The 12,903-nt window shown below is 52.6% G+C and overlaps 1 protein-coding gene across 1 annotated transcript; it reads right to left on the bottom strand.

Annotated features, from left to right (window-relative positions):
• Window positions 1-10,428: 10,428 nt before the first annotated feature.
• On the bottom strand, window positions 10,429-11,475 carry LOC128087251 (late histone H2B.L4). The gene is made up of 2 exons (XM_052696698.1): window positions 11,329-11,475; window positions 10,429-10,696 (listed from the first exon to the last, which is right to left on the bottom strand). Exons 1-2 carry the CDS (start codon window positions 11,446-11,448, stop codon window positions 10,460-10,462), a joined length of 357 nt encoding a protein of 118 aa, XP_052552658.1. The 5' UTR covers window positions 11,449-11,475; the 3' UTR covers window positions 10,429-10,459.
• Window positions 11,476-12,903: the final 1,428 nt, after the last annotated feature.

Genomic DNA, 12,903 nt, shown 5'->3' with positions numbered 1-12,903 from the left:
CCCCCGTATAAATAGTCCCGCTTGGCAGCTCCCCTGCGACCTCCCACCTTCCAGGAGTTTATTTTCAGCTCGGGGATGCAGTCACTGGCATAGACTGGGCTGTGCACAGGACAGAGGCAGCCTGAGACTTCTCTCCGTGCTTTCTGGTTCACTCTACAGAATCCCTGCCCTGCACTGTGCCCCCACCTTGGAAACAAGGGGACAGAGACAAGGGTGGTGGTAGGGAGGGTGTTGTCAGAAATCATATGGACAGAGTACTGAGGTATTCCCTTCAGATCAATCCATAAGGTCTAAAAAAGCCCTCCCAAGGCCCATGTGCTGCTCCAGGAACTGCAAGGAACACAAGGTAATGAGGAAGGGCAGTGAGGAAGCCTGCACCCTGATGAGGGTGCCTGGGAGGGTCAGCTTAATTCCCTGGCACTGCAGCAGACAGACTCCTATGGGAACCTCGGGATGTTGGTAACGCCTTTGGGTCTCTGGGTAGGTTGTGTCCAGCTGTGCTATGCACCTCCAGACATAGAAGCCACATTTTGGATGCCCAAATGCAGCCACTGAGGCTTGTGGTGAGACAGAAAGTAGATCTTGTTAGCCATGATGTTGTGGTGGCTTGACATAGGTTCAGGACCTGTGAAATGTTTTCAGTCTCAGATTACTTCCCTATAACTAAGCTGTTAATTGCTGTGCCCTGTCAACATAACCTTCCAGCTGGGCAGGCTGTCACTCACCAGCTGCTGCAGGAACATCAGCCATCCCCTGCACGGTGCTCTGTGCTCAGCCCAGTCCTATAACTGACCAGAGCCCGGGGTGCTGGGCAGCGCTGCAAGATGCCACGGGAGGCTCTGCACCTCTCAGCTGCACAGACTCACTGACTTCCTGGACCACACAGTCCCACTGCAGAGCGAGGTGCTGTTAAAGCCACCACACTGGCCCTGCAGATGTCTCTCCTGGGCTTCACCATCTATCCCACAAAACAAGCACGCTGTGTCACTGGTTACACATGAGGCTGGATTTCACTTCTGTACTTTTCAGTGTCTGTTTCCAGAGCTGGGGAGCCCAAAAGAACCCACAATCTAGTTCCAGGTCTGCTGGCTGCCTTCAGGAGCTGGGACAGGAGATCCCACTGCCACTGCACAGATCAGCAATGCTCACGAGCAGAGCACACACTGCTCTGGTATGGCTTGTGTGGCTCTGGGGACACAGGCGTACTTATTCTCCAGGAGAACAGCGTGGTCTTATCTCCAACCCCACTTTAATAGAATCACAGAATGGCCCAGGTTGGAAGGGACCCCAAGGATCATCAAGTTCCAACCTGCCACCAATGCAGGGCCACCAACCTCCCCATTGCACAGCAGCCCAGGCTGCCCAGGGCCCCATCCAACCTGGCCTCCAACACCTCCAGGGATGGACGGGGCATCACAGCCTCTCTGGGCAGCTGTTCCAGCCCCTCACCGCTCTCATAGAAAACAGCTTCCTCCTGACATCCAACTAAGCCTTCCCTCCTTGAGCTTAAAACCTTGTCCTGTCACTGCCTACCCTTGTAAAAAGTTGTTTCCTTTCCTGTTTATAATCCCCTTTTAAATACTGGAAGGCTGCACTGAGGTCACTCCACAGTTTCTCTCCTCTGTGCTGAACAAGCCCAGCTCCCTCAGCCTGTCTTTGTAGGGAGGTGCTGCAGCCTCTGAGCATCTTTGTGGCTCCTCTGGACCCTCTCCAACAGCTCCCTGTCTTTCTCATACTGGGGGCTCCAGACCTGGACACACTTTGGAATCCACCTTCAAGCTTAACAACACAAAAACCCCAGCAGAGCAGTGAGAGGAGGGCACACAGAGAACACATCAGCCAGGAAGATCTGCTAATCTTCAGAGGCAGCACAGGGCTTCCCTCACCCCTCATCTGCTGCAGGAGTGGCTGAGGAACTAGAAGAGGGGGCACCCCGTAGTTCCTCCTACTGCTCCTCTTCCTTTGTCCCATTCACACAGTGAGTTCAGAGCTGGATCAGGAGCTGCCAGATCAGCTCAGCCACCAAGAATGCTGCTGTAAGGATTTCCATGTAAACTCTGCCTTTCCTCCCTCAAACTCACATCCAGAACCCTCCAGCCTCACCCAATTTCTCTGTGCTCACCACACCACAGAACCCTCATGTCTGTGTGCATATCTGTGCAGACGTGCACAGCTCTCCCATTTTCCCTCAGTGCAGACACCCATTCCCCAAACCCTCTCCCCTCTCTGCAGACAGATGATGACTTGATGACTAGAATTGACCAGAGGTGCTGTCCCAGGGCAATAGGTACAGACAATCACAACTATTTCAATAATTACCCAATCACAACTATTTATTCTATTTTTCTTGTCCTTCCCCTATGTCTCCTTCACTTCTGCTGTCTCTACTAGCAGACACCTTTTACCCAGTACTATCTTTATTTACCAGTCCCTAGCTCTTTTCCAGCCTGTCCCTCCAACTCCTGCTGCTGCAGCAGCTGGAAGCAATGGGGTCATGCTTCCCCAGCTGTGGCTTAGGCACTGCATCCAGACATAGACTTCCACCCTCAGAGCTATTCACAGCCAACAGCCACCCAGGAAACGGGTGCAGAGGGACAATCGGGCTGCTGGGCAGAGCTGAGGGCTCCAGACATCACATCCACATTCAGGAAGTTTCACAGACCTTGAGCTGAGATTGTGCACATTTCTCTGCACGCTTCATAACAGCTGCTGCTATGGAGTAGTAGCAGTACTATGGAGTCTTCTTACCTCCATCACTACAAAAACAAACAAAAGCACAAAACACAATCAGACTCTTCCTCCCCCTCCTAAAAAACTCACTGACTTCCCCTCCCATCAGAACGTTTCCTTTATGTTTATGTTAGCACAAAGTTTTTCCTTCAAACCCAGCTCACCAAACCCGTGTGCACCATAGTGGGCCGCACAGCCTCCCGTGGGGGGTGGGGGAAGGAAGCACCTCCTCCTGACTGTCTTTGTACATTATTTTCATACCAGCTACATAAGATCAGCAGCACCCTCTGTCTCCAGTGACTTCAGGGCCTTTAGCAAGTTCTGCCTCCAATGTTTTGGAGCTCTGTGTGAGGAAGGAAAGAATACTGAGAGAGTCAGAGTAAATGGGGTCACATGCAACCCCACAACCCGTGCCAGACCCAAGGAGGGAAGAACATGTACATCCTCTAAAACTGCATGTTGCTGTTGTATTCAGCTATCAGTCCTCTTCTAAGAATTTTTACTGTTACTGGAAGAGGTGCGTTTTGACTCTTCCTGCATCATTTATTTGCTTTATCATTAAGCTTTCCTTGTGTTGGAGGCCAAGATGGACAGATCAAAATCAGAAAGCTTACAGTGTAATTCTCATATGGTATAGCAGCGCACATAGAATGCCCCAGGTCAGCAGCTGACCATCACTGGGAGACAGCGCAGTGCAGACCTGCAGCCATCAGTGCTAGGAGCAGGATCGTCTACTGGCAGGTCCCCACATGTCACAACTTCCCCACAGGAGGCAGTAATTAGGGACAAGGAGAGGAGAACAAAGTTGCACTGAGCTCCCTTTCTTGGGTACACTGGGAACACCGCTGAGTGCTGTCAGGAATCTGGATAAAAGCAGCACCAAACCTTCGTTTTGATCCTGATGAGCAGTTCAGACTTGGTGAGCTACTCTCAAGAAGTGAGTACAAGGATCAACACACAGCACCAAGGGATGGTATCACAGATCACGCCTCTGGTCATATCCTTTCCCTCATCCCAACTGCAACACATTGCTCTCCTTTCCCAGGCTCTCTGCCACTCTTCTCAAGCCCTGGCCTAAGCATGTCACACTCGGTCCTTTCCAACCTATCCTGTGTTCCTCTTGGCAGCCAGTGTCAGTGATTATGTGTCACTCTTATTTTTTATCCTTCTCTTTCTTCCCTTTCTCTTTCTTTCTCCCTTCTCAGTTTCCATTCTACCCCGCTCACCTTTACCCACAGAAGCCCCATGCCCAAAGGAACTATTCCCCAAAAATTCCTGGTTGCTATGCAGAAAGACAGAGCAGGAAAGCAGGGGTTCCTAACAGTCAGGAGCAGTATGAGTGATCTCACAGGGCCCAGCAACACATCCATGCTCAGTGTAAAACACCGCCCCAGGTTACAGAGAGTAACAGCAGAGTTTGTGCCTCTTCAGCAGAGTTTGTGCCTCTTCAGCACAAGGCAATGACCCAAATCCTCTGTCCCGCATCCATCTGGCCACCTGCATTTACCCACTGCCTTGGGAGCGCAGGAACAGCAGCCCTGGGACAGGATGGGGGAAGCAATCCCACCTCCTGAGACCACTTAAAACCTCAACCATGAAGAGACCCCATGTTTGCATCCTGTCATCCTCTGGTTTGACAGCCTCTGCCCTCACCTCCAATTCGCTTCAGCCCTGGTAGCTGCACAGGGGTCTTTTCTGAAAATAGGGTGCTGTAGTCACCTGTTTCCTATTCAGGACAGTCAGGAAAGCAGCCAGAGCTGTTACTATTCAGAGGATACAGATGCCAGAGTCCAGCCTGCATTTGAGCACACATGGGGAGCTTGATAATCATCCCACTGATTATGGACCTAAGGTGGCACCAAGCAAAAAAATCACAGCTGGAACCTCCTAGTGCTGAAAACGATCAGGAGGAAGAGGACAAGGGGACGAGGACAAAGCAGCGCCAGGAGCCGTGTAGCACGGCACAGGAGCTCTGTTTTGCACAGCCTGGGAGGACAGCCAGGCGTGCCCATCCAGCAGAGGAACGCAATAGGAAGGAGCAGTGAGGCTGCCCTCCCTTCCAGCCACCCAGCAGTGCTCAGGAAACCTCTGCTGAAGCTCCTGCTCCATCTGCTCCCTCACGCCTGGCCCCTCCAGCCACAGACTCCCACGGACATCCAATGGTGCATGATGGTGCTCAGCCCCACAGCCACCCCGCTGCAGGCACTGCAGCCCTTCCCACAGCAGAGCAGCACACCTGGGAGCTGTGGGGCGCATTGAGAGCAGACACAGCTTTGCACTGGCCATGAAGGACGCCCGGCAGACAGGGCCACCAGCACACAGCCCACCGAAAGGCCAGCACTTGGCCACCTCCCTGCTCCTCCCGCTGCAAGGACGCCGGGCAGCCTTACCAAGTGCCTTTCTCCCTTTAGCCAGGTGGAAGCAGCCACGGTGGGAAAGAAGAGACATTAGGAACATCAGAAAGAGGTTGTGTGGGGAGTGAGCAGCGCGCGTGTAAACGAGCTTGTAACGAGTTTGTAATATGCATGTGTGCATGGCCTGCGCAGCGTCATCACAATGGCAGAGGCACTTTCCCGCCTCATTGCCTCCCAAATGGATTTTAAATATCATTCTGAGGACACAATTATTTAAAACGCTGAACTAAACACTCGCTAATGGGAAAACGGCGTGTGGCCTGCAGCAGCCATTCCTCATGGGGCCACTCTGCCAGTGTCATCCTCTCCTCCAGCCCTACGCCCTGCATGGGGCCGTGGGGAGCATCCCCCCCTCCCACCCGGAGGCCACGCAGGGCACCACCAGCCAGCGCTCCCATTGCCATCCTCAGGCTGCAGAGAAGCACTGCCCTGCCCCAGGCTCCTCCATTCGGGGCCATGGCACTGGATCAGCACCGAGCCCTGCAGTCCCTGGCCACATCTCAGTACACAACAGGATCTAACCAGGCAGCAGTCCCTCAGTATTCCTGCATGTCTGGCAGGAGGCAACGCAGGGCTTGGAAATGCCGTTAGAACAGGGATACCTCCTGCCCCACATCGTTATCTTGCAATGGAATTACAGATATTGGATAATATTTACTTTTCAAGAAAATTAACTTGTGAATACCTCTCCACCCCCCTCCTAGGCAGGGGGGATGAAAAAAGTAGCATTACTGCTGGCTGCATCCAAGATTCCAGAGCGAATGGAACATGAAGAGCAACAACAAAGGAGGAAATAAACTACTTGCAACAATCCTTGCTGGTCAGAGCATAGTTGGAGAGCAGCGCCAAGGGTGCCACAGCTCCTCAGTCCCTTTACAGGACTACCAGGCACAACAAAGCCTCAGACAGCAGTGTGTGCTCAAGGGGGAGTGTCTGTCTGCCCTTCAATCATCACTCGTCTCCCATTCTCTGGCAGGGATTCTGGGCCACAACAAGTTAAGGAGTTGCCATTATTCAGAGACAACAGCCTGTCTCAGCCCAAAGCAGAGAAGGGAAGGGACGCAGGCCAGCAGCAGCTCCGCACTCCATCTCCAGCAGTTGAGCACAGAGTGGATGAGAGTCACTGTCCCTTTCTGTGCTGAAACCCTGGCTGCACTTCAGAGGTTCATATTTTAACAGCTTTGGCATCACCAGGGCTATCCATCACCAGCTTGTTTTCCTCTGAGTGCTGAACCATTCCTGCCTAAGCCATTTGGAACAGCGTCTAATGATGCACCAGAGCAGCCACCTGGCAGCACTGCTGCCAAGGGACACAGTAACATGGGAAGAGAGACGCACATAGGTCTGCAGATTGCCCAGAAAGTTATCTCCCTCCAGACCTGCACCACCCGTCACAGACCAGAGAGGTGCTCTGCCCCATGGTCTCCTTCCCTAAAGAGGTTGCTTCTGGCCCACGGGCACACATAATACGTTTGATAAATAACGTTTGATAGGAACAAAGCAGATGGACATGGGGCCAGGGATGTGCAACGTGACAGTGTTGCACTGCAGCACTGAGAGCCCATGGGGAGACTTGCAAGGATACGGGCAAACTTGGAAGAAGGCAGTTACATGGGCTGAAGTGGCCCCAAGGCTCTTCGGAAGAGTACCTGCACAGCTCCAAGCTAAGCTGTGCTTTTTACCAGCTCCTGGCTCACTGCTGCTATGACCAGTTTTTCCTGCTGGTTGGAACAGCTTACTCACTGCTCCCATAGAAACTTCATTCAGACCTCCCCTGATTCAAATGAGCACCAGGGCACAAACAGGCACAGAGCTACAAGTCCAGTCTGTAGGAAGCTGAGCTGTGAAGCTGTGCTCACAAAAGCCTCAGAAAAGTACGTGGAGCAGTCCCTCAAGAGAGGAGGATCTACAACATCTTATCATAGAACCATAGAATGGCCTGGGTTGCAAAGCAGCACAGCGCTCATCCACTTCCAACCCCTGCTGTGTGCAGGTCACCAACCAGCAGCCCAGGCTGCCCAGAGCCACATCCAGCCTGGCCTTGAATGCCTGCAGGGATGGGGCATCCACAGCCTCCTTGGGCAGCCTGTGCCAGTGCCTCACCACCCTCTGGGGGAAAAACTTCCTCCTAATATCTAACCTCAACCTCCCCTGTCTCAGTTTCAAACCATTCCCCCTTGTCCTATCACCATCCACCCTTGCAAACAGCCTCCCCCTTCCTGTTTATCGGCTCCCTGGAAGTACTGGAAGGCCACAATGAGGTCTCTCTTATTCCCTCCCTCAAATCTTGCGCAGGTTTATCAAGGCAGCCCTACGTGGCTGCACCTTGGACAAACAGACAGCATTCCCCTGCACAGCAAAGCATGAATCTTCTCCATGTAGGAAACGCAGATGAGACTGGCAGGCTCGGAGCAGTGCTCACCAGGACCGACCAACTCCTGCCTTTTGAGCCTGGAGCTTCTCTGCTGTGTGCTGTAACTCCTTCCACATTTGTGAGGAAACAGCAACGTAGGAGGGACACGGGGCCAACCACCAAAGCCATCCTTCTCAGCCTCTGTGTAAGAAAACCAACCAAAAACAGCAGGTTTGGGGACTGCACAGATTGCAGCGCTGGGCGATCTGCACCACCAAGGCCTTACTCCTCAGCCACTGCCAGGAGCTCCACCTGACATTTCCAGGAGGCAGCCGCTCTTGGCTCCCGTCGCCTTACCCTCGTGTGCAGTGACCTCAGAGGGAGCCGGGGCACCGCGGAGCGAAGCTTACAGTCACCGGCAGCTGCTGGGAGCAGCGCAGCCTCGGCCGTGCTGCAGGAATATATGCGAGATCCAGCAGGCAGAGGGAGTCACCTCCAGGGCAGGAGCAGAACTGCAGCTCCGAGCTGTCGGCGAGCGCTTCCTGTGCCGCAACGACCCGAACCGCAAAGTCGGGTCAGAGGAACGCAAATGCTGCTGCCGAGATGCAGACGGTGCGGCATTGGAAGCAGCAGGACATCACTTCCCATGCAATGAGGGGCACCGCTCACCTTCAGCTGCGAGTGGGAACTCTCAATCCAGCTCTTCGGCTGGACGCTCCCAACCTGTGCCCATGAGCCCGCATTGCAGACAGCCCAGCCACAGCACCCTGCCCCTGTTGCACGGCACGCAGCCCACAGACACCAGGACAAGCGCTGTTAGGGCACACAGCTCATGAGATTCATCACTCATAAGCTTTGTGAAGCCCAGCACCGCCCCACATGCTGTCACCTCAGCTCCACCGCAGCCCTGGTTCCTCCTGACGCTCCAACCCCCATTTTTGCTACAATGGGAAGATGTTGGAATAGGAGCAACTAGTCCCAACAGACTGGCAGGGGACCTTCACTGCACCCCGGGTGACTCTACCTGAACTGCCCAAGTGACACAGAGGGATTTAGTCCATCCTCTGTCTGCTGCAAGTGGATGAAGGCTACTCTGGTAATTTGGGCTGGTGCAAAGAGGCCCAGCATACTAAAGATGCAGTTGAGGAAGAGGGGCTTTGAAGATGACATAAGTTTTTGCAATCAGGAATACAAGAAACAGAAACAAGGAGTTTGGAGGACTGCGGAAGGACTCATCTTGCTTCCAGAATGACCCCAGCCTTCTGCATGTAAGCAAAGCAGCCTCTTCTTGTTTGAAAGCGATCAAAACAAACTCCATCTGGCCATCAGCCTGCTGGAACAATTCTGATGAACACAGGTCAGAGTGCCCCAGAATTGCGATGTAAAGGTTAAAGGCATTATTGGTGGTTTTACAAGTCTACTTGCAGGTTTTTAATGCTGCATCAAACCAAATTTGGATGCATCAAGCCTGCATTGAGGAACCTCCATCAGTAATCTGTGATAACTCTGCAAGAAGTGGAGAGCCAAAAGGTCTCCACCTGCTACCAGCTGCTTAGATGACATACAGAGCTAATTAAAGCCAAGACAGACCACAAATTAAAGATGACAAGCTTATGCCATTATCCATCAGTACTCGGTAAGATCTTCTTTCCATAAACCACTTAACTGCACATGTTCTCTTCATCTCTTAGTTTAACATCAAGCAAGCCTTAAAGCAGCATTTGTTTTGGCTGGAACAAATACCAGGATAACTGACCCACACCCAGCCACATTGTCATCTTCCCCAGAGTGGAACATTTCCTCTCTAAGCAACAAAGTGCAGTAAGAAGCCTTTACAGAACATTTTCTGTTACTGCAGTTCTCCACACGTCCGAAGAGGTCACTGCTCTGCTGCATTACCAGCAGTTTTGGACATGCTGATCTTGGGGTGTTTGCCACATTCAGCTGCTCTTCGACACCTTGCTCACAGGTAAGTAGGCATTTTGGGGTTTCTCTTGTAGTTTTGTTATTAAAACCCACAAGATTTGATTAAATATAAGTCTGTAATAAATACATGATCTCATTTACTGCTTGTTCTGTCATTCCAGGATTTTTTTTGTCCTTGTACGGAGAATCCTGTACTCACTCACCACCTACAGCAGTTTAAACCTCATGCTGACAGTCAGCACTTTCTACCTGCCATCTGCACTGCTTTTTGGTTGCGCCTCCTACCAACACCCCAACTGCAGCTTTCTCTGAACCAGGTTGGATTCTCGGATCAGCTTTCGGGTCCCCTTCATCCGAAGCCAACCTTCTGAACAGCAGTTAAGCTTCTGGAAAACTGAAGTAGTCCTCCTCCCTCAATACTAACTCGACAGAAAATATGACTTACAGTTTCCCTCCTGCTAAGTACGATATCAGCACAAGCTTCCCCCATCTGCTCATCATGCTTATGATGAGGACAAGCCCTTAAAGAGCAGCCAGCTGCCAGGCCCAGTGCGTAGTTCATCCTCACACACTGTGTTGGGGTGAGACCACAGATGAATTGTTTGAGCTGCAGCAGAAGACACTGCAGAACATTCAGGTACCGCAGTAACTTCACTGGCTTTTCACCCAGCTTTTTTCCCCCCTTCCTCCTCTGAGGTTTCCACATCTTAAAGAGGAGTATGTGGAAAACAATTCAATCAGTACTTGTGGGATGAGCCATGGCAGGCGTGTGCTCCATCCTCTTTCTGGGTTGCCTATTAAGGTCCACCCAACGCACCCTCCAGCAGACCGGGTTCCACTTAACACCTCTCAGAGTAGCTGGCAGCAATTTAAAACCATACTTTGCCTTTCCGTACAGCACCACCCCTCCAGGTCTGGTTAAGGCAAGCCATTTGTACACTGTACTCCGGAAACACCCAACAGCAGCTGCACGGCCCTCACAGCACCACGACAGACAGAGTGCAGTCAGAGCAGGAAGCTTTATTGCAACACAGCATCACTTGCTGCTGGTGTACTTGGTGACAGCCTTGGTGCCTTCGGACACAGCATGCTTGGCCAGCTCACCAGGCAGCAGGAGCCGCACGGCCGTCTGCACCTCTCTGCTGGTGATGGTGGAGCGGTGGTTGTACTGAGCCAGGCGCGACGCCTCCACTGCCAGCCGCTCAAAGATGTCATTGACAAACGAGTTCATGATGCTCATGGCCTTGGAGGAGATTCCTGTGTCAGGGTGCACCTGCAAGGTGCAAATGAAGCACTGTCACATACATCTACCATCCGGCAGGCAGTAGGGCTACGCTAACCTTAGAAGAACGGGGCCACCCTTTGTATCTCCGGGGAGAAACAGCTGTGACCGTGTGACCACATTGGTGGCCGGTCCCTTCAGCCCAAATAGATGTCCTGATAAGAGAGTCTGCACAGGCCCTCAGGGGAAACAAACCTGCAAGGGCTGGGGGAATGCCACCCTGCTCCAAGTCACAGCCACCTCTCACACGCCTTTCCTTCTCACCCCAGCAGAAGTCGCCCACTCTCCCAGCCTCCAGAAAGATAAGAAGATTTCAGTTCCTGCCCACAAGGCCAGCAGCAGCTCCTCCTGCCCCAGCAACTCTGCTGTTACTGCCTGATGCAGAGTCACGCACCAGGGTTCATTCTAGGAATCCTCTTCTGATCTAGAATTCTCTCATCACCTACTGGAAGATCCTTTCCCACTCCCCTCATTAGATTCAGCCAGGGCTCTCCCATGCACTGTCTTCACAAATTCATTTAAAAGCAGATTTTCCTTTCTTCTCCTTTATAGGATTAAATGCAATGGGCAGAATTAACTTCACATGCAAAACAGCTCTTAATAGCAGGGAAATAATTACTCACCTGCTTCAGTACTTTGTAGATATAGACGGAATAAGTTTCCTTTCTCTTAGGCTTTTTCTTGGACTTCTTGTCACCAGAGGAGGAAGCACGACCACGCATCCTCCCACCTTCTGCACTCATCTCAGCCTCTCCTTAGGCAAGCTCAAGCAGAGCAATCACTTACTACATTGGGCTGCTTTTATAGGAGGGCCACAGCCCCTCTCCAGCCCCAGGTGCAGCCCCTGAAGGTGCACATCTGTGCCCGATGATTCCCCCAGGCAGAAGGCTGCCCTGTGAGAAGCTTGGAAGTTGTTGACTGAACTGAATTTTCAGAGCTGAGAAGCTTGAAGGTAACATGGGCAAAGACACAGGTAAGAGTGGCAGTGTCCTGTTCACGTGGGCAGACTACTGGACGAGGTCTGCTTCTGGGTCTCCCTGGGGGCTTAGAAGAAGAAGCTCCTGGAGGGGAGCTCTGCTGAGAGGGACCTGGGTGTCCTGGTGGACGACAGGTTGCCATGAGCCAGCAGTGTGCCCTTGTGGCTAAGAGGGCCAATGGCATCCTGGGGTGCATTAAAAGAGCGTGGCCAGCAGCTCGAGGGAGGTGATCCTCCCCCTCTGCTCTGCCCTGGTGAGGCCTCATCTGCAGCACTGCGTCCAGTTCTGGGCTCCCCAGCACAAAACAGACAGGGAGCTCTTGGAAAAAGTCCAGCGGAGGGCCACCAAGATGGTGAAGGGCCTGGAGCATCTCTGCTATGAGGAAAGGCTGAGTGATCTGGGTCTGTTCAGCCTGGAGAAAAGGAGACTGAGAGGGGACCTGATCCAGGTCTGTAAATATCTGAGGTGTGGGGGGCAGAATGGCGAGGCCAGACTGTTTTCAGTGGTGAGTGGAGACAGGACAAGGGGAAACGGCTGGAAACTGCAGCATAGGAAGTTCTGCACAAATGTGCGAAGGAACTTCTGTGCAGTGAGGTGACGGAGCACTGGAACAGGCTGCCCAGGAAGGCTGTGGATTCTCCTTCTCTGGAGATGTTCAAGACCTGCCTGGATGCCGACCTGTGCGACCTGCTGTAGGGAACCTGCTTTGGCAGGGGGTTGAACTCGATGAGCTCTGGAGGTCCCTTAAAACCCCTACAATTCTGTGATTCTGTGAAGAAAGGATTCCTGCTTTAGTGGAAGGCTGTGGATCACAGCACTCCAGACTCTGCTCCCACAACCAAATGTGTTGGGCCACTGTTATGACGTGGAACAGGTGATTCAGTCAGTGGATGGTCAGTAAATGGAGGAACGGTGGGCTTCCCATGGAGTGACAGCATTACAAGCATCCCAACAGCCAGCATTCATAGGAGCATAGAACCACCAAGGTTGGAAAAGACCTCTGAGATCATCCAGTCCAACCGTCCACCTACCCCCACCATTTCCCCACCAAACCATATTGGTCTGTTCAGCATCTCGACGTTTCTTGAACAACTCCAGGCACAGCAGCTCCACCACCTCCCTGGGCAGCCTGTTCCTGCGCCTGACCACCCTTCCAGAGCAGAAACTGTTCCTAACCTCCAACCTGAGCCTCCCCTGGCACAACTTGAGGCCGTTCCCTCT

The sequence above is a fragment of the Tympanuchus pallidicinctus genome, unplaced genomic scaffold, assembly GCF_026119805.1.
Source record: "Tympanuchus pallidicinctus isolate F22 unplaced genomic scaffold, pur_lepc_1.0 scaffold3, whole genome shotgun sequence".
NCBI lineage: Eukaryota > Metazoa > Chordata > Aves > Galliformes > Phasianidae > Tympanuchus > Tympanuchus pallidicinctus.
Note: the sequence above shows the minus strand (reverse complement) of the source record. Positions and strands in the feature narration are given on the sequence as shown.

Excerpts from the sequence above, each read along its gene's own strand:
- LOC128087251 (XM_052696698.1), bottom strand. The coding sequence starts at position 11,448 with ATGAGTGCAGAAGGTGGGAGGATGCGTGGTCGTGCTTCCTCCTCTGGT. Across the intron at positions 10,697-11,328 it reads TCTACAAAGTACTGAAGCAG|GTGCACCCTGACACAGGAAT; the intron begins GTGAGTAATTAT and ends TGCACCTTGCAG.